The following is a 21,307-nucleotide window of genomic DNA, read 5'->3' as shown; positions in this document are numbered from 1 at the left end:
ATAGTGAGTATATATTAGATGCCATGCTCCGCAATGGATCATGCAATGCATCAGACCCTGATCAGCAGGGTTGGTTGGTTATGCCCCTAGACATAAATAAATGTCAGTCTAGATTCCTAGGTAACCTCAGGAGGATTTAAGATCATCAGGCCTGACCTACACTATGTACAAACAGAACACGCAGGGTGGTTCATTTATGTAGTGATGGGAGGTTATGCCTAGATGGGCTAAAGAGCGCAACACTTTCCCAGGTGAAACACCACTTCTTTCTGATGACCAGGATCTCACTGATTTTTTACTTGGTCCCAGAAACCCACGTCAAAAGAGCATCTTGTATGAAATATACAACAAGCTATGGAAAATTCTCAGCAAGAAGCTGCAGAAAGATTGTGCGAGATCGACAGGGTTAAGATGGCAAAAGGCCTCGGCTATGGTTGACCGTGATATGACCAAATTATCATCCAGAAAGTATTTACTGTGAAACATTGTGTCTTCGGACATTGACATAATTCAGCAGGAAATGTCTATTTTACAACATGGACAGTCACAATTCCATTCCATTGTTATACTGAGCTGGATGTTAAAAACACTGCGTTCTGGCCAAAACCTTTTGCTCTCCCTTCATTTATAAGTCTCCAATCAGGCCAGCCCTACACGATGTTTTCTATACAATCTCTTCACTCTAACAAGAAAGTAATTCGAATTGACCACCTCCAACCACTCAAATTTGCAAAAAAGGCCCCTTCAGTTTGACAATCAACTGTACACTTTTTCACAATATCATCACTGTTGCTTTTATCCATATCCTTATGTTACACCAGAAGGTGAGAAAGACAATCCACAAAAACTTTCTTAGCACCTGAAACATACTCTAACACATAGTCATACTCTTATATCCTATATTGCTATTTAGCGATTCTGGGAGTTGGTCTGAAAGCAACCTTAGTTATAAACAAATCTATGAGCGGCGTGTGATCAATTCATACTAGTAATCTGGCTCCCCAAACATAAATCTTAAAGTAAGAAACCCCCACCAGCATTGTAAGGTTTCTCTCATTAACAGAGTAGGGAGGTTAACCTTCCCTGAAATGTTTTGAGGCAAATCCTACTACCTCTTCCTTACCATCCTATCTTTGCAACAAGACCACTCCAAAACCCATCTGACTAGCAATAGTAATCACAATGCTAAAATCACAAGCATCATGTGATTTGAGGGAATACCTTGAGAGACTGCATTCTCTACAAACAAAAACTCCTGCATACACACATCATTCCACACATAACTTTCACTCTTCTACAAAGGTCTACACATGTTGTGAGTCTTATCAACACAGGTAGGAAAAAACTTGGCCTAAAATTCTAAAAGCCCAACAAACGATTTGAGCTGATCTTTGTTCATAGGGTGGCAACATTTTCTACTGCCTTGACCAGGCTACCCTTAGTTTCAACCACTTCCGATGGTAAATTGTAGTCTAAGAAGTCCACACTTGAAATACCAAACTTGCACTTGTCACATTTGAGCATGACACCCTTAACTATTAAAATATTCAGAACATTCTTCACTCTCACATCATGTTCATTTTGCCTGACTCCAAAGGCTAATACATCAACTTGAAATGCCAGCACACCTGCAGTAATTTTCAACAGACCACTGAATATGCCAAAGCCAAAGCAAAAGGCATATGTTTAAAGAGAAATGCACCCTCAGGACTGATGCAAGAGATAAGGGGCTTGACTCTGGAATGTGATGGTGTTCAGAAGTCATGTCTAGCAGTCCAAAAACTTTTTGACCTTTCAGAGTGCGCAATATCTCTGTCATGGTTGGCAGAAGATGGCGATTGATCCAAATTCTCAAGCTTTGTTATATTTCCGAGTTAGGCCCATGTAGCAAAGCAGCCTATTTCTTACATTGTCCTAGAAAATAACATTTCCGCGATCAACTTTTGCACACATTGGCATGTATGACAATTTTGAATTTGTTTCTCTGAAACTACTTTGTTTTTACTTCCAGCTTTGCACAACATTATCATGATGCCTTGAACATCATGTACTAGGCCTCTCCACGTACTAGGTACAAAGGTCGTCCTATCTGCGTGCACGGGGTGACAGCGCTATCTACATATCCATAACATTGCTAATCTAACGTGCACATCGCGAAGGCTGCTTTTTATTAAAAATAACAGGCATCACAATAGATTGGTAGAGAAGGCAATTCTGCTGAAACGGAAGGTTTATGGATGCTGAGAAATCACCATGCACCAGTCTAACATTCTGTGAGAGGTGTCCAACTCGAGACCAAGACGGGGTCCTTCGCTCTCTCTTATCACGTAATGGGGTTGGATCATCCCTTGGGGGCGATTCTTGGATCTATACCCATACACACTCTAGGTACACTCAGAGTAGAGTCCGCATCATAGGAGTACATTATATTATCATATTTTGCATATTTGCCTGCATATAATCATTGCTTCAGCAACATGGTAGAAATGTATTTACTGTTCACTCTTTTGGTGCTTGTAATCTCCTTTATTTGCTTCTGTCTCCTAATCATTGCAGCACATGTATTTTATACAAGAATAACGTTTGTTCAAAAAAGATATTTAAAACGTCCCACTGTGTATTCTGTATACTTCTCTGAGACAAAGTAAGCACGAGTGACTGAGTAAAATATTCTGGACGCTTTCCATGATCCCTGAGTGATCAGGGTTGTCTTTTCCAATGGTTACTAGAATCTATTAGCTCACTGGTAAGGTAAGGAGGGCTTATGGTGGCACTGGGAGCTAGCTGGTCCATAAGCCAACATATCCTGTGGGGTTGTCCGGAATCAGTCTTGACAACAAGCCCTTAGTTTATGTTGCCCAAAGATGTGTAGGTCCTACGGATTAGAGGAACTATAAAACAGTTTAAACCATGCAAACCTACAAACATCCTTTGTAAAAAAAATGGGTTGTGTGCCAAAACAATACATGCCAACCATTCAGAGCTTTCAATGAGCTCTATTACACCTTGGTCACATATCTTTTCCAACTTTTTTTTCAACCTCAGCGCTTAATTGGCAATAAAATTTACCCGCCCATTGGCACTGCCAGCACTGATGACAATACCTAAACAACTACTAACCATATCACTCCTACAATGTGATAATTTAGACTATGCTAGGGTCCCAAAGCTAAAACAATGGCTGAGGAGCCAGGAATTAATCTTTTAAATGAATATTGAATTAATAAACAGCTGATGTTCTGCTCATCTCTAAATTACACAGATAGCACCACTATGTGAAAGAGTGTCATAAGTGCTGGTGTTCATAATTAGGTGATAGTGCTGAGTACCAGAAACCACTGGCTCAAATTAAGAACTGTTAAACCCTGACCTCAAATCTAGAGGCACTACGCATTTTGTGATCTGTCGGTTGAGCATAATCTTCAAAGGAAACTCTATGTACAAAGCCTTTCACTAGGCCCAATTCCTGCAGAACTATGTAGGGAAACACATTTACCCAATTCTTATTGTCTACAGAACATACTCAAACATATTCTTTCCTTAACAGCACCTGTTCAGTTGTGACCTAGAATTATCCCCAGATGTCTTTGATCTAACCACCATAATAAGTAGGAATCATCTTTGGCTACATAGACTACACCCCTAACATTGCTGTTCTTAAACTTTAAAGAAGCATCAAATTCACCTAACACGCTAATAGGTTTACATCCATATCTCACTGGTCAAATAAATGATTCTCTGAACAAGTTATTTTGAACCTGCAATGCCCACACTTTCTTCACTAGTAAGGTGAATGAAGTTCCTGAATCAGCCATATACTTACACTAATATCATTGTTTTGTACCGTGTTGTTTCCCTCTTTGGTTGCATCATTCCCAATTATAAAAACCACATCATCCTCACCAGCGCTATAATGCTACCCCCACAAGTCTTTTGGTAATTAGTTTCAATGAAGATTTGCATGCTTTGGCAAAACGTTCTTTCCCTTTCCATTTGGAGCCAACTCAAACAAATGCAGGGTGATATTGATCTTATACCTGACAACCTTAGGGTGGTCTTCCCTCCAATTCTTTGCCCTTTTCCTCTACCTATCTTACCTCTTTTTTTGCTGCTATTAGGACTTTGCACAATTTATCACGGCTAACCAGTGCTAATGTGCTTGTGCTCTCTCCTCTAAATATGGTAATAATGGTTCGTCCATCATTGGCAGATTTAAATGACTTATAAGTCTCTATTAAAGTGGTATTACATGTATCCAGGGCCTGTGAATTAAATACTACTAGTGAGTCTGCAACACTGATTGTGTAACCCACATAACTAGCCCCTTAACCAGGTGTCAGGCCTGCCATTGCAGAGCTTATGTGTGCAGTTTACACTGCCATGTCAACCTGGCAAAATACATCTTTTGCTAGGCCCAAACCTTCCCTTTTTAAGTCACCCCTAAGGTAGGCCCTGGACACACCAGAGAGCAGGGTGCACTGTATTTAAATGGCTGGACATGTACTTATAAGCTTTAACTGTTGTTGTAGTGAAAAACTCTCAAATTCGTTTTTCAGTGTTGCAAGGCCTTTCTCTCTCACACGATAGCATTGGGTTTACCTTATTACATTTTATAAGTGTAGTTTCCAATTGGAAAGAGATGAACCCTTCAAGGCTGGTGTCTCTGGACTTACAATATACAATCCAAGCTTAAGGAGAAGTTGGATTTTAAAATGCAGTTCTGAAAAGGCCACTTTCTGATTCAGCCATTTGGTGCTAGTAGCTTGACTCTGATCATATGACTGAGTATAGTTTGCAGTTTGCACTAAGAATTTGGAGGCAGATGTGCAACCTTTTTTGAGGTCGCAAACGGGAATTTTGCCTATTACCAACTCCCAATATATGGTTTGCGACTCGCTATTAGGAAGGGGTGTGCCAAGGGCTTCCCTTCCAAATAGCGAGTTTCAATGCAATGTGTGATTGTTTTGCAACCGCATTATATTTTTTAAGAGCAGGCAGTGCTCCACTGGCTGCCCTTAAAAAATGAGGATGAAAAGTTACATTTTTCTTTTTTAAATGCACCCTGTTTTCCTTTAAGGATTGTATTTTTTTTAAAAACAGCTTTATTTGAAAAGCAGTCACAGACATGGTGGTCTGCTGACCCCTGCAGGCCACCAACCCTGGGAGTGCTAGCCATTTTTCCATGGGGTCGCAAATTGCGCTTGCCTCATGAATATTGATGAGGCATGCAATTTGCAGCCCCATTGGGTATCGCAGCCAGTGTTTGAGACACTGTTGTACATTCACTTTTGCGACTCAAAAAAGTGAATAGTCGTACATCTGGCCCATAATGTCAAATGCTGGTTTACGACCCTTGATTAATGCATCTTAATCTCTCATAATTTAGCTGTAATTTCACATTATTATGCTATAGCGCATTGCACGAGATATGCCCACCCTTACTGTCCACACAGCTAACACTAAAATCCAGTTGGAAGCAGGCCCTTTACCCACAACAATCCAGGAGGCAGAAGTTTAGTAGAACAAAAGTGTAGATCTTCAGCAACTAAAAAGGAATATAGAAAAATTGTCCTTGCATTCTGTTTGCTCGCTTTCATCCATGCCAAAATGTTACATGTGCCAATGTGTCATTGTGTTGACATTGTGGTGCCAACAGGATGGCAGGCCCAACCCTCTGCTAAGCACAAGCGAGTTATCACTGCCCGTTCAGGTTGACCTGTCAACAGTTATTATTGTGCAGTACCAAGGTGGGATTTTACATCTTATTTAAGCCATGTGCGGGCTATAAAAATTGCAGAGCTAATGCAAATTAACATTCAGGAACACCAGGCAGGAAAAAATAACTTTTCAAAAAGTACATTTTCCCTAATATTTAATCAAAAAATAGACTGCACCTTCCATTTGGAGTTTTTAAAATCTATTAAAAATCATTGTTCATTTTTCTAGCTGATCCTATTCCTGAGATACAGCATCAGTATTTGAATCAGTACAGCTAGGCCTGACATAGTGAAAAACACAGACGGGTGTACAATTTGCTTCTGCTTGCCGAATTGGCAGATTTTGGTCACTCTACGCTACTCTTGTAATGCACAGTGTTGACCAAATTCGTCAATCACCAGGTGACGGAAATTTGCACCTGTTCGAACAACACTATGACAACAGGAACAACTCAATGCTCCAGCAAGCAAGCTGATGAGTGTAAGTGAGATTTAGTGTCCCTTTTTGTGGGACACCAAAGGGCTGCATCTCCAGTAAAGTTTCTACTCTAGAAGCAACAAAATAAACTCAGAATTAGATTTTTGAGTAACTAATACACCCTAAGGGATGGTTCAGGTAGTTTATTAGTATGAGACACATTTGTAAATGTTACTTTTTTTTTCAACAGTAAGGAAGTGCCGGAGAAATTTCAACTTCCTCTTCCTGTCCAGACTTCTTAAAGTGCTTTGTCCATCCCTTGGTCACTTTTCATTTGAAATGTGATGGGAAAGGAACACTCTCTTTTTTGTCTACATTCCCTGCTGCTAATACCATTGGGGTTTTAGGGATTTCTTTTGAGGAATCAAGTAAGTTAGAGAACTTTGTAATACATTGGTTGTTTGATAGAGGGTATGCACCAGTATTTATTTTACATTTTTTGCCTTTTCTCCCATTTCTAAATTTGATCGTGGGTGTCCTGAAGTTGAAGTAGAGGTAAAAAGGGAAAAAGTTTGCAAAGGAGAGCTGGGGGCCTGTTTGTAAACATTTTAATGCCCTATTTCTTTATTTTGTTGTGTGTTTGGTTTTTGGGAATTTAACACTAATATTTTGCTCATTTTACTGTGAGCCCTAGTCTGCCCATGGGCCACATCCAGCCAGCTAATAATAATAGGCAATGGGTACAGATTAAACAACTGTTTATGTGGTATATGTTTTTAAAAAAAACATCAATTGATTAATGGATGGCCTTTGATCAAATGCAAATTGTTTTTTTTAGTATTTTATGTTTTCAGTAATGTTTTTAAGTATTTTGGTGGGGTAATATTTTATGCCTTGTGATGTTTGTGGTTTGTGGATTTTTAAATTTGACAGATAAAGCTAGTTTTTGGGCATTGCTGAATTTATATTAGAGTTTTCTTCTTTGTTTACAAAGCCTCATTTCTTTGCTGGCCAAGGGGCCCTTTTTGTGTTGTCAGTGTGCATGTGTGTTGTCACAGGTCACCATTTTGTTTTTGCCATGAGGCAGGGTAACCATTTTGTTTTGTGTAGGTAGTGTGCTTTTTGCTGTAGGCCTGTATGTGCTCATTGTTGTCCATGTCTTTGCCCTTGATGCCACCTGGCCGGCTGACATTTTTTAGTCAGTGTGCTTTGCTTTAGCCATAGGCCTGCATGTGTTATTTGTTGTTTATGCCTTTGTACTTGATGGTCATGTGGCTGGTGGCCATTTTGTAGTTGATTTGCTTTGTTTTTGAAGTAGGCATATATGTGTTCTGTGTTGCCCATGCCTTCGCCCTTGATGGCAATGTAGTAGGTGGGCATTTTGTAGTCAGTGTGCTATGCATTTGTTATAGGCCTGCTTGTGTCGTTTGCTGTCCATGCCTTAGCCCTTGGTTGCCATGTGGCAAAGTGACCATTTTGTGTAGCCAGTGTGTTTATTTTCTTCCAATTTTCAAAACTATTTTCTAGGGAGATTGAAAGAAGAGGCCTATGCCTTTTTGTTTTTTCCTCATTTTTTCTTTTTTCTCTGACATGATTTTAATATGCTTGAGGATAATGTATGTACAATGTTTTTTAAATATTTTTTTCCATTTCCCCCTGCACCTCCTTGTCTCCCTGGGGAGACACCAGCAATATATTTTGTTTTCCATTATTTGTTGCTTCCCTGCACCACCTGCCTGCCATCAGCAATAACTTTTTAAAGAATTATTCAATGTTCCCCTACACCCACTGCCTGCAATAGGCACACATCAGCAATCATTGTTTAAGGATTATTCCATTTCCCCCACACCCACAGTCTGCCATAAACGCACACCAGCAATCATTTTTTAAGGATTATTCAGTTTTCCCCTGCGCATTCTGCGTGCCATAGTCATACAACAGCAATAATTCTTTTAAGGATTATTCTATTTTCTCCATGCACCCACTGCCTGCCATAGACGCACACCGGCAAAGGTTTTTGGTAAGGATTATTTGATTTTCCTCTTGCATCCCATGCCTGCCATACGTGTACGACAGCCATCATTTTTTAAAAAGATGATTCCAATATTTCCCTACACCCACCGCCTACCATACCCTCCTGCAGCCTTGACCTGCCATAGGCATACACCAGCAATAATTATTTAAGATTATTCAAATTTCATGCTGTACCCCCTGGTTGCCACATGAATCATAGGCCTTAGAGGCACATAAAGTAAACATTCCAATCTTTATTTTTTATAAATATTATGTTATGGTTTGGAATTAATATACTATTGTTAATTATTTGTTATGTGCCCTCACTAAATTATTTTGCCTGTAGATTCAAACCGCAAGTGTCATTTCTCACTGCATTTTATTTTCTTGCTTGTTTGCTTTTAGTTGTACAAGAGACATCATAACACACAGTACAGCCAGACAGAAGGCTGGCAGTGACACACACCAGTTCAGTCAATCTCCACTTCTAGTTATGCAGCTAAGTGGCAACTGCCAGACCTAACAAAGTACCTGAAGATGTCCCCAAAGAAGAATGTTCCTACCAAGAAAGTGGCCAGTGAGGAGGTGAAGAAGAAGGTTATTGTCACCAAGGGAGTGCTGGCTTCCACCTTTTCCAGGAAACGTTATGTACCTGCTGCAACCACCTCTGGTCAGCAAAAGGCTTAGAGCAGCACTATCAAATCACCAACAGCAACACCATAACCTAAGGCTAAGCCCAAGCCCATGTCTCTCAGCGACGCAGCCACTGCAATCATGAATCTGTGCAGAGAATCTGAACTGGGTTTGTTTCAGCTGCAAATTAGTACCTAATCATCACAGGAAAGGGGCCAACAGGAGCAGCAGCTAGAAACAGCTTTTGCTGAAGTAGGAGCAGAACAGGAGGTTAAGCTTCAGGCTAAGCTAGATGTTGCTCTTCAATCATTGGCTTCACATTCTCCAGTAAGAAAAAGAAAGGGTACTGCATCATCTTCTACAAGCCCCCCTTCTGATGATCTTGAAATGTATTGGACCCTGATGAGTCCGAGACCCGCTGTGAGAGACAAGGGAAAAGGAAAGTTCCTGAAAGCCTAAGAATTATAGAAAGTGACTGTGATGAGGATGAGCCAGTGATTGATAGTTTGGAGGGTGGCTCAGGGGACACCAAGATTGCTCCTCCCATTCACCCTTCTCTGAGGGATGTGGTTCCACCACTACCAACATCAACTTTCATATTTGTAAGACCCCTGTCAAGACCTGTATTCACCACTAACTAATTCAATGTATGCCCTACAGAGAGGCAAACAACACAACCAGCTACCTCCATTTCTTCAGGCATTGCACACTAAAATCTAATCCTCTCCATTTTGGAGAATGACATTGCAATTTGTTCCATTTGCCAAGTGAGTGTTCATTTAGGTAAGCCAGGTTTGCACTATGGTACTGGATGCCAAGAGTCCGATCTGAAACAACTTCACAATCTCTGGTGGAAGGAGCACCTTAAAAAGATAGGTACTGGTGGTTGGGGTGGTGATGGTGATGATGAGAAAGGGAAAGCAGTTGAATGCACAGTGACTTAAAAAGAAGGTGGTAATGAAGAGGAAGAAGATGATATTACAAAAAGCAGGCCTGTCCCTTGTAGTGTGCCAGCATCACCTGCATCAGCAGCCTTCAAATGGCACAAGACTCAGATGCAGTGTACACCTCCGCCAAATACAGTTAATCCCCCAAGATGCACATGGAGTCTACTACCTCCTGGTGTTCTTATTAAGTTGACTGTGTCAGTGGCACCACAAAAAAACAAGCTACTGTTATGGGCATGTTTAGGCATAAGGGACCCTACAAACGCAATTATCCAATGGGACTTTTATACAACAGGAAGCTGGCTAAAATGAAAATGCTGGATGTCCTTCCTTTTTTTGTGGAAGGAGTGGGATTTTTTGAATGTGTGGCGACCCTGATCCCAAAATGGAAGGTTTCCAACTGGACCTAGTTTGCCAGAGTTGCTGTTCCAGCACTCCATCATGATGTGCTGCAATTGGTTGTCCACGCTATGCAGCAGCAAGGTGTTCTTCTCACAATCCACCTGACGACAGACATGTGGAACAGTTGTCAAGCAACTGATTACATATCCATAACTGCACACTGCACACTGGGTCTTTTTGTGGGGGCTAGGCAGCAGCTACCTGCATATCTCAGTGTCAAAGACAGTTTTAAGGGTGTTCAGTGGCATGCTTGCTTGCCATGGAGAAAACTCTTACAGCTGCAGAGTTTAACAGCAAGGTGTTTTTGTGGCTTCAACACAGAGATCTCAAAATTGTATTTGTTGCCATGGACAATGGCAGGAATATAGTCGAGGCCATGACAGATAGTGGATATTTCAGGATCTTGTGTTTGATTAATTGCATCAACCTGATTGTGCAGGACATTCTCTGAAAGAAGAATCAGTCAGCAACATACTGGCCACTTGCCGAAGATTCTCCACTCATTTCAGCCCTACTTTTAAAGCTCAAAAGTAGCTGAGGATCATTCAGCATGCTAATAGAGTACTGGTTAAAGCCATCACACATAAGATGCCAACACATTGGAATTTGAGCTATGACATGTTGCAACATCTGTTTGAGAAGTAAAGACCAATCACCGATTATGCCCTTCAAAATGGAGGGGATGTAACTGGGAAAAGAACGACAATGGAGATGGACAATTGGGGGTTAGTCAAATGCCCGACACAAATCATGCTTCCTTTTAAGGTTTTAACACAGGAAAGCAGCATGGAGAACAGTACAGTAAGTCAATCAATATCGTTTTTTCATTTGATATAGGATCAGTTGAAAAAGATGATGTAAGGATTCGCTCATGTGAACAAAGAATAATATGATTTGGTTCAGAGATTAATCTCTCACTTGGCTGTAAATGCAAGGCTGCAAAGAGAGATTGTGTCATGCAAAGTGTTCATATGTGCCACAAATTTTGATCCACGATACAAAGAAATACTGACCACTTTCATTCTTTTTCAGAAGGGGATGTTTTACTTTGCAAGAATTTGATTGTTGATCAAGGGAGAGACCTGGAAGAAGAATGGCTGAAACTTAAAGGCTGGGCAGAAGTTTTTTCATACAGCCTTTAACCACTAGAGAGGGCAGTGCTGTTGTCGCACAGCCATCACCATCATCACCAGCAACATTAGCAATACTATAAAAAGAAGAATTGAATTGAACCTCTGCAATGGCTTGGTTTCAAGTGACATGGCTTATGTCAAGTGCAGAGATGAATGTAACAGAAGTTTAGCAAGTGACAGTACAAATAAATATCCGGTGATGGTCCAAGCCTATCTGGATGACCCATAAGATATCTACCTGAATCAAAACATATTGGTCTATTGCCAGAGGAAGAGGCTCTGCATGCTGTCAATAAAGTATCTGGCATGTCAGGTAGCCAGTATGCTTTTCTGAGGGAATGTTAAGTGCTACTGGTTCAGTTGTCACAGTCAGAAGAATCAGTCTCTCACCTCAAAATGTGGAGCAACTGACCATGATAAAATTAAACTAACATTTCAGGCCACAAGATTACAATGCTCCTGAAACAGCACAGGGGGAGGATGGTCAGATTCAAGTGTGCTAGCTGATCAACGTCTTGGCAAACCCCCTGAGTGTGAGAACAAACTCTTCTTCCCTGACTAAGTAGGCCACAACAGAATTTTCATACATTATCAACGTTAAACTGCTTAGCAAAAAAAGGGTTATATAAGAACATTTTTATATTTGGTGTCTGACCTATGCAGTCCCACCATTTATTTACCTGTATGGAGTGGAGTTGGAACAGTGTGCACAGAAGAAGCCTCACCATTCGCTTAAAGGACATGAAGATAATGCCTCCCAACCGAATATGTGATGTTACAACGCATGCCTTTACACCGCATGCCGTTGCAACGCCAACCTTTACCCCGACTTTCTGACGGGCAGCACTTTAAGTTTGAGTAGATTAATTTTCTATTACAACTCCAGTGTGTGCAACAGTTGGGAAGGTGTTGGAGCTAAATCCAACACCTTCTACCCACTGCTGCAAACCTTTTTTTTTGCAACGGCATGCAATGTAATGGCATGCACTGTAACGGTTGCGTAGTACAGGCTGTTTCCCCTCCCATCCCTATCCTTCTATTTTTCAATCTCTAGCTGGGCTGCCAGTTAAATATACAAGACTACCATTGTTTGTTGCTTTCATGGGAAAATAGAAGATACAATAGTTGAATGTGCACCAATGAGTGATATATTGAGTGAGTGATCATTTGTGTAGTGGCTGGGATGGTGTTCAACTAATTTGTAAATTTGATTATAATGTTCGGGACCCGATGAATAATTCTGATTTCCTTGCTTTCATATTACACTATGAATCAATCATCTTTATTTGATTATTACAAATAATCATAAACGAACAGTCATCACATATGATAAACATTAAATATCAGATTAGAGAATAAGAATTACACTGAACAATATAAAAAGTTCTCAAAGTTAATCCAACATAATATTTTTTTTAGAAAAGCCCCCAGAGAAGAACACACAGCACGATCAGCTACCATACAAAGATATCAAAATGCAGGCCCACATTGCTGTAACTCCAAAGTTTTTAAAAGAGGTAATAACAATCTGCATCTAAAAGGTGCCGTCACTGGGGCACACCAATATACATTTAGTGTTGTACCAGCCCAAAGGGAAGCAAAGACTGCATCCAATGGAGCTCAGCCAGAACCTGGTCAATAGTGATCTTTCCCACACAATATTAACTTGGCAGACATAAGGTTGGATACCCTGACTTGTCTTATACATAATATAGATCCTGAGGGATGGTTTCTCATATTGCCTAGCAGCAGATGCAAGTCTCAAGAGCACTTTTTTGGGCCAACGGGCCTCCCTTTAATTCAGCAAATGCAGAGATGAAAACTTCTCCAACCTTCTCAATCTGTTGGCAATGCCAAACAGTCAGAAATACTCTCCCTATTAAATTTGGTGTGCGTATTCCCTCAGACTGCAATCCAGAGGATAAGTGGTGCAAGCTTGATGCGGTCTTCCACAAAATTTTGGCCTAATTCTTCATGTAAAAAGATTTGGGGACTACCTGGACCTACTCCAAAGAGTTGCCTACAAAAACAATACTCTTCCTGCTGCAACGTGGGGCAGTCCCGATAATCCCATATAGATGCCCCAAAAGTTAAAAGAGGTAAATACTTAAGTTTATACACCTCCAGTTGGTTTGCTGCCATATATTGATGCCAGCTCAAAAACAGCCCCCACAGAGAATTGAAATGAGAACAATGCTTTGCCAAGCATGGCAACCATCTGTCAATAGTTAACCTGAAATATGAGAACTCCTTGACCTGGCTAATAATTTACCCCTTCATCACCATGGGCTCGATGTTGCATTGGGCCTTGCCACGGTCCATGTAATGTGCTTTGGATATATTAACTTCTAGGCCTAAATAATCAATGTATTTAACAAAGGCATCCATAAGGCCATGTAAACCATTAGGTGTTTGTGAAAGTAAAACGGTGTCATCCGCATAAACTAAAGCCGGCACGTGCTTACATTTCAACAATGGGAGGTCCTTACCCTAAGAAGGTAAAAAGGAGTACAAACTGTTAATGTATAAAATAAAAAAATAGGGGCTAAAACAAACCTTTATGCACACACCTAAAAAGATTAAAAGCTCAGTGCACTCACCCTTCATACCACACCTCACAGATGCTCTAACTCCCTCATGCAATGCCTGTAGAAATTTAACTATTGAGTAGGGAACGCCCAACTTGAGTAATATTCTCCAAAGCTTCAAAGGTGTTACCTGATCAAAGGCGCTACTAAAGTCCATAAAAGCAGGATATTAGGTTCCTTTTTTGACATTTGTACATTTTGCCATTGTCAAATGTAGGTGCAGACACTGCTCTTGAGTCCCAAGGCCTTCACAAAATTGCACAAAGCTGAGAATATCATTTTCTTGGGCCCAGTAATACTTCACTATAATTTTAATTACATGGTCCATTTCCTTCTTTTATATCTTTTTTCAGATTCTGCAATGACCAGTCAGTTTAGTTAATAAAATTACGAAAACAATTCTCAAATGTTTTGCCCTTCTTGTTCACCAACACTACAGGTCTGTCTCTCTCAATCTCATTTTGTCAGGTCTCGGAGTCAGGATGGGACTACCCCAAAAGACAGAAGAAGGATGTTTATACCAATCTAGTCTGGGAAACAACATGACTCAAAGAGGCCTTCTCAGTCCTGTCGACTAGAGACAGATGTGTTGATTTGAGAAATGGTGAGTAGTGTGCTGGCTCAAATGTCAAACTCCTCTAATTAAGTGATTGTGGTCTGGGGGAACTGTCCCTGGGCACGTCACATCACATGATGAACAGACTCAGGTAAATTTCATTATGACGATTGACATTTGTACAGATGCACATTTCACTGCCTGCACATGCTGTGGGCAGGGTTGGAGGTGAGGTGCAGCATATCTGCCTTTGCTTAACAAATATAGGATTGTCAATAAGAAAGCAAGTTGACTTACCACTTATTACTTCCACCACTGGGACTTTCCCCCCACTCGCGACTGGCTGGGCCTCCTCCGCAGTCCCTGGCTGGCTAGCATTTGTTGTAGCAGCACTGTTATTCGGTATGTCTAAAAAAAACATAATGCACCATTTTAGATACCAGATAAGTTACCTAATTATTTATTTTGCACAAGGCAAAACCGCAAAACCTCACTACAGTAAGATTAGCTATCTGTCAGTATGCTTGGGTGAGCAGATGATTCCAAATCAATAGGGGCTTAATGTGAAATCGAGCAGTCTTGTGCATTCTGAGCGTTTTTTTGCCCTGCATCAAATTAATCAATCAGACAAAACTACAAAATTACAAAGGTAGTTATAAAGGGAAGTCCAAATCTGGTGGCAAAAATAAGATAAGCTTAGCAAGTGAACGATGTAGAAAGTAAAGAATAAGCACTAATGTTAAGTAGAAAACTTGCACTTCTCCAACAAAGTTACACACCACACAGCAACCCATGATTCACCCCACACATGCAGTTTACTGGTGGTGTCCAAGGGATAAACGTTTTTAGGTAAAAATCAGTGAATTTTAAATAAGTAGCAGTCACCAGGAAAGCAAAGCCCTTATCCCCAATCTTAGACCTGGGCAGTGAACTCTACTTCTTTCGCAGAGCTTTTTCCTCTCTTGCCAGTCTTAAGCTGGCGAGCACGAGCGAGGAAAATCCAATGCTAGACCACCTCCCCGCGAGATTTGTCAACATGGGCGGTCGCGAATGGTCACAACCGCTCACTATGCGACACCATCCGTTCGCGTTGAGGAAGCTGTGGCTCCAGTAGAACATCAACTCAAGCGGCAAAAAGAAGCAGAGGCGTCTTGCATTGTTTATGGTTCAAATTTGCATTGATTTTCAAGCGTAGGACAAACACCCGGTGCTAAAAATCAGCGCGAACAGTGTGAACTAGCTTACTCTGACGCTTGCGGAACTCCGAGTAGAATGGCAGAGTTTTTCGGTCACTACGTGGACTCCAATCAGGCCTACCCAATATACAACCAAAACAATCCTTCTAAAAGTATGGGAAAGTGGGCTGCATTAAAGTTTGATGGAAATAATTCTAGGCAGGCAAGTGACTCTCAAAATGTTGGTGAGATTGACGTAGAATCACGTGTATTTTTTAAGAGGTGTGCCATTGGTTTTCATTGCTCCTGGTCTCTCACAAACTCTCCACGTTTTAGAGGTGGCCAAGCCACTGCAAACTAAAACCAAATACCTGGTTCTGACTCAGATCAAGGTCCCCTTTGAACCCTCAATCCAAAATGAGCCACATTTTTACAGGAGGTGAAGTTGCCTTGCGGCTACAGCTGCCGACCATGTGTTATCACTGAACCGGAATTACAGGCAAAACGTCCCTGTGCTAGAAACAAAAACATGGAGCACTGATACATACTTGTGCAAAGTTTGGGCTAAGTAAAACTGATAAAAATTAAGGGGCAGATGTATCATTCTTTCACACAAAGTGACGCAGCAAGCCACCGTGTTGTGCTGCATGAAAGAAAAAATGCAGGAATATGCCTATTTACCATTATATGGCATATTCCTATCGCTTACTAGTGCTGGATGCACATAGACCTGGCTAGAGCCAGCAGAGCCACCCTAGCATCATGTTACAAGGATGCCTACGTTGTAGGCAGAATTGTTTTTGTGTAGGAAGGGACACCTTCCTGCACAAAAACATTCCTGAGGGGCATTTTCTTCTTTCTATGTGCGCTGCAGAATGCAGCACATGAACAAAGAGGAAAAAACAAGGAGAAATGCAAATATTTTGCCTCATTACTCCTCACATGGGGAGGCATAGCATTTTAATGCACTTCCAGGTATTCCACTAATGGCAAATCTGGGAATGCGCCAGAATCAATGGTAGGATGCGTGGGAACACCCACTCTCCACCCATGGAACACCTCCTTGCTGCAGAGTAACGCAAGGCAGAGATTTGTGCTGCCTTAACTTACTCTAGATTTATCAAGCCATACAGGGCCTCGCAAGGTGGCCTTGCATAACTTCATAAATCTGACTTAGGTTTTGAGTCGCCCTTTCACCCTCTTTTGCGTGGCTCAAGGGCAATGAATATCGGCCTAAATCTGGATTCTGACTGTCACCCATATTCTAATCTCAGCCTCCAGGAAATAAAGTTAGAAAGAGATACCCATTATCTAGTGACTGAATTACACAGTGTGAAATTGGAAAATCTGGGATCAATTCCAGGTTCCCTGCTTGACAAAATTGTGTGATTGTAGGCAAATACTTTATTTTACCGAGCCTCCTTTTTTTATTTATTTTTATGTACGAAAACACTTTTAAATAAAAATGTGGGTTCGGATGTGCCCTGTACATTACTCGCAAGTTTAGTTGTGAATAGCAACTAATCGTAAACTTACAAAAAAGTGTAAGTTTACCTTTGTGAATCAGGTCCTTTGAAACGAACACTGTGCTAAGGTCTCTATCAGTTTAAAGAATTATTGTGCGAGGACTCAAGCTCTTTAACATTTTTAAATTAATAATATTAGAAATTTGTTACCAGCAAGTGTCACATCTATTCATAGCATCGTCGTTTACACAGCCCTTTGTAGATTACCCAGACCATATTAATCATTTTTGATTCAATGGTTATTAACTATGCTGCCATTTTTCTGAGGACATTCCCTCGTGGCTCATCTCTATTAATGTTCTTGCTGATACGAGGCCTCTATATGGCATGGTAAATGTTCTACATTTGTAACACTTTATTCTGACATGTATAGTTGCGCGATACACTCAACTTCATACCGTAGAGTGGGTAAATTGAACGTCAGCTGGTGGTATATTGATGCATCTAGTGTTGATTGTCTGATCTATTTAATGTAATATATAAAATAAAAGGGCGAGAATGGAAAAATTCAGGCTAAGGAGCAAGATAGATAGATAGGTAGATAGATAGATAGATAGATAGATAGATAGATAGATAGATAGATAGATAGATAGATAGATAGATAGATAGATAGATAGATAGATAGATAGATAGATAGATAGATAGATAGATAGATAGATAGATAGATAGATAGATAGATAGATAGATAGATAGATAGATAGATAGATAGGCCCGGCCTGGGTAACCGCTCTCCCTCCACGAGAGCAACCACTTTCCCTCCACGCAGCACCACAGCACCGCAGCACCGCTGCACCGCTGCACCGCAGCACCGCCCAGCCATCACCGCCGCCGAACTAAGAGAGCAGGGTTCGAGACCGCTCTCGACCCGCTCCCCTACCTGCTTGTCTCTGCGCATATTTACTTATTTTCAACCTTAGCCCCAGTGCCTCTGCGCATTTACTTCTTTTTATTCTTAGTCCCAGTGCCTCTGCGGATATTAATTCTGTAATCTTAGTCCCAGTGCCGTTGCTGGCGTTTCCCGCTCAGCCCCGTCCACCTCCTGATTGCCGTTCCCGCCTTGCCACCTCCCACTCCCCTTCTTAATGGAGGCTGCTGTGCGGCAGCGCCGCTGGTGCACTGAAGGCGTGCCAAAGGCAAGCCCATCTGCACCTGTCCGCGTACCGACCGCGGCCAGCGCCGGGACCCCTGGATGTCCAAGACCCCACCGATATGATTCCACAGCCCTCCATGCACTCAATCACAGAAGACACACCGACTGCGAAAGATCCTCACCGAACACCACCCACAGACAGTTCTCCTGCAGACTCTGCCGATGTTCCTTCACCATTGACAATGCCCCCCGACCGCCAAAAGCCCACCGGACACACACACCACCGAAGTTCTGATATGCATCCTCCTCAACGTGCTCTCCCTACACCGACACGCCGTTGAGATCTGGGACCTGATCGAAACCCTTTCACCTGACATCGCCTTCTTCACGGAAACCTGGGCCAATGGCACTTCTGGCCCTGACATCACCACGACCATCCCCGACGGCTACAAGATCCAGAGAAAGGACCGTCCCCACCACCCAGGAGGAGGACTTGCCATCGTACACAAGACCTCCCTCTGACTCTCCACCTCCAGCACGAGGGACCCCCACTCCAACACAGAACACCTCCGCTTCCAGATCCAGACCAGCCCCAGGACCACGCTATGTGGCTCTCTCATCTACAGACCCCCGGGTCCTCGCACCCAATCCGCATCTACCATCAACGACCTCGTCGCAGCCCACACCATCACCTCCACGAACTACATCCTACTCGGAGACCTGAACTTCCATTTCGACAACCTCAGCGACCCCGACTCCACCACACTACTTGACAATCTCGCCAACCTCGGTCTGAAGCAGCTCATCGACACGCCCACTCACAGAGCTGGACACACCCTTGACCCCGTCGTCACAAGAAGTGCTAACACACGCTTCAGCCACACCTCCCAGCCCCTCTGGACGGACCACCATTGCGTTCACTTCACCTTCAACTCCACCACCACACACAAGCCCGCCTTGTGCCCGCCACAAAAGAACTGGATCAAGGTCACAGAGGAACACCTCATCACCACCCTCCTCCAAGACCCCCCCAGTGCCACGACAGACACCAACTCCGCAGCCAAAGAATTTCCCCGCTGGATCGCCGGCTGCGCCGACAGGCTCGCACCCCTCCACCACCCCGCCAAACAACACCCCCGGAAGGCTGCCTGGTTCATCACAGAACTACTAGAAGCCAGAAGCTCCTGCAGATGCCTAGAGAAAACCTGGCATAACCAGAAAACCACAGAAGCACTGAACAAACACAGGAGTGCCCTGAAGGAATACCACCATCGCACAAGAGACACCAAATGGACCTTCATCAGGAACAAAGTCCTCAATAACGCAACCAATGCCAAAGAACTGTTCAACATCATACAGAATCTCACCAAACCTCCCAGCGAAGCCACATACATCACACCTTCCCAGGAACTCTGCAACAAGGTCATCTCCTACTTCCATCTGAAGATCAATGCCCTCTACTACAACTTCAGTGAATGGACGCCAGACACCACCCCCCTCCCCACCCCCACTGACAAGCCAACCATCATAACCTGGAACCCCGCTACCATTGAACACATCACCATGACCATGAAGAAAACCCACTCAGGAGCCCCGACAGACACCTGCCCTCCGCACATCTTCCACAGGGCCGCTGCCACCATCGCACCCAAACTAGGATGGACCATCAACGCCTCCTTCAGATCCGGCACCTTCCCAGATGTCTGGAAGTGGGCGGAGGTCAAACCCCTCCTCAAGAAACCCTCGGCCGACCCAACGGACCTGAAAACTACTTTCCCATCTTCTCCTCCCCTTTGCTCCAAAGTCACTGAGAGAATCGTAAACTCCCAGCTGACTGCCTTCATCGAAGAAAACTCCATCCTAGACACCTCTAATTCTGGATTCCGCAGCAACCACAGCACCGGGACCGGCCTGCTCGCCGCCACTGATGACATCCACATGCTACTTGACTAGGGACACACCGTGGCCCTCATCCTTCTAGACCTCTCCGCAGCCTTTGACATTTGTCTCACACTGCGCGCTCGCAACCAGACTTCATGATGCAGGGATTCAAGGAGCCACCCTCAACTGGATCCTATCCTTTCTCTCCGGCAGAACCCAGAGGGTCAGACTCCCCCCCTTCCTCTCCAAACCCACAGAGATTAACTGCGGAGTACCCCAAGGATCATCGCTCAGTCCCACACTCTTCAACATCTACATGGCCCCCTTTGCCGCCATCCTCAGACAGCATGGGCTCAGCATTGTATCCTACGCCGACGACACAGAGCTCATCCTCTCGCTCATGAAAAATCCCGAGAACATCAGGCTCTGCTTCCAGGAATGAAGGATGTCACAGCCTGGATGAAGGACAGCTGCTTGAAGCTCAACTCCGAGAAAACCAAGGTCCTCATCCTCAGACCCTCCACCTCAGCCTGGGACAACACCTGGTGGCCCTCCGCCCTTGGAAGTCCACCCACCCACCCACCCACACAAACCACGCACAAAACCTCGGCATCATCCTCATCTCCTCCCTCTCCAAGGCCCAGCCAGATCAACGCCGTCACTTCCACCAGTTTCAACTCCCTGCGCATCCTCCGCAAGACCTTTAAATGGATCACCCCAATGCAGAAAAACCGCCAACCACACACTTATAACCAGCAGACTGAACTACGCAGCGTCCTATATGCTGGAATCAACAGAACTAACCAGAACTCTGCAGCCAGACTCGTCCTCGGAACTCCGCGTCACAAGCACATGACCCAACACCTACGAGACCTCCACTGGCTTCCCGTCGAGAAAAGGGTTACTTTCAAGCTCTTCATCCATGCCTACAAATCTCTCCACATCATTGGACCTGAATACCTCAATGAGAGAGTCTCCTTCCACGTACCCTGGAGGAACCTCCGCTCTGCCAACCTCGCCCTCGCAGAGATCCCCTGCATCCACAGAAGCAGAGCAGGCGGGAGAGCCTTCTTCTACATCGCAGCCAAGACCTGGAACGAGCTCCCAGTGAACATCAGACACTCCCCGACCCTGCACATTTTCAGGAAGGACCTCAAGGTCTGGCTAGAGACCCTCACGGGTGATTAGTGCGCTTTATAAACCCCTTGATTGGTTGATAGCTAGAGAG

At 43.2% G+C, this 21,307-nt stretch overlaps 1 protein-coding gene across 1 annotated transcript in view; it reads right to left on the bottom strand.

Annotated features, from left to right (window-relative positions):
* The window catches only part of LOC146830883 (uncharacterized), a 270,636-nt gene that overhangs the window by 78,077 nt on the left and 171,252 nt on the right, over positions 1–21,307 (bottom strand). Inside the window, exon 4 of the mRNA XM_085603805.1 lies at positions 7,396–7,410. Within this exon, the coding sequence (XP_085459931.1) occupies positions 7,396–7,410 (15 nt within the window). The remainder of the gene's footprint in view (positions 1–7,395; positions 7,411–21,307) is intronic.

This window comes from Triturus cristatus, chromosome 5_1 (assembly GCF_964204655.1).
Source record: "Triturus cristatus chromosome 5_1, aTriCri1.1, whole genome shotgun sequence".
In the NCBI taxonomy this organism is placed as follows: domain Eukaryota; kingdom Metazoa; phylum Chordata; class Amphibia; order Caudata; family Salamandridae; genus Triturus; species Triturus cristatus.
This window is presented reverse-complemented; position numbering and strand designations above follow the sequence as displayed.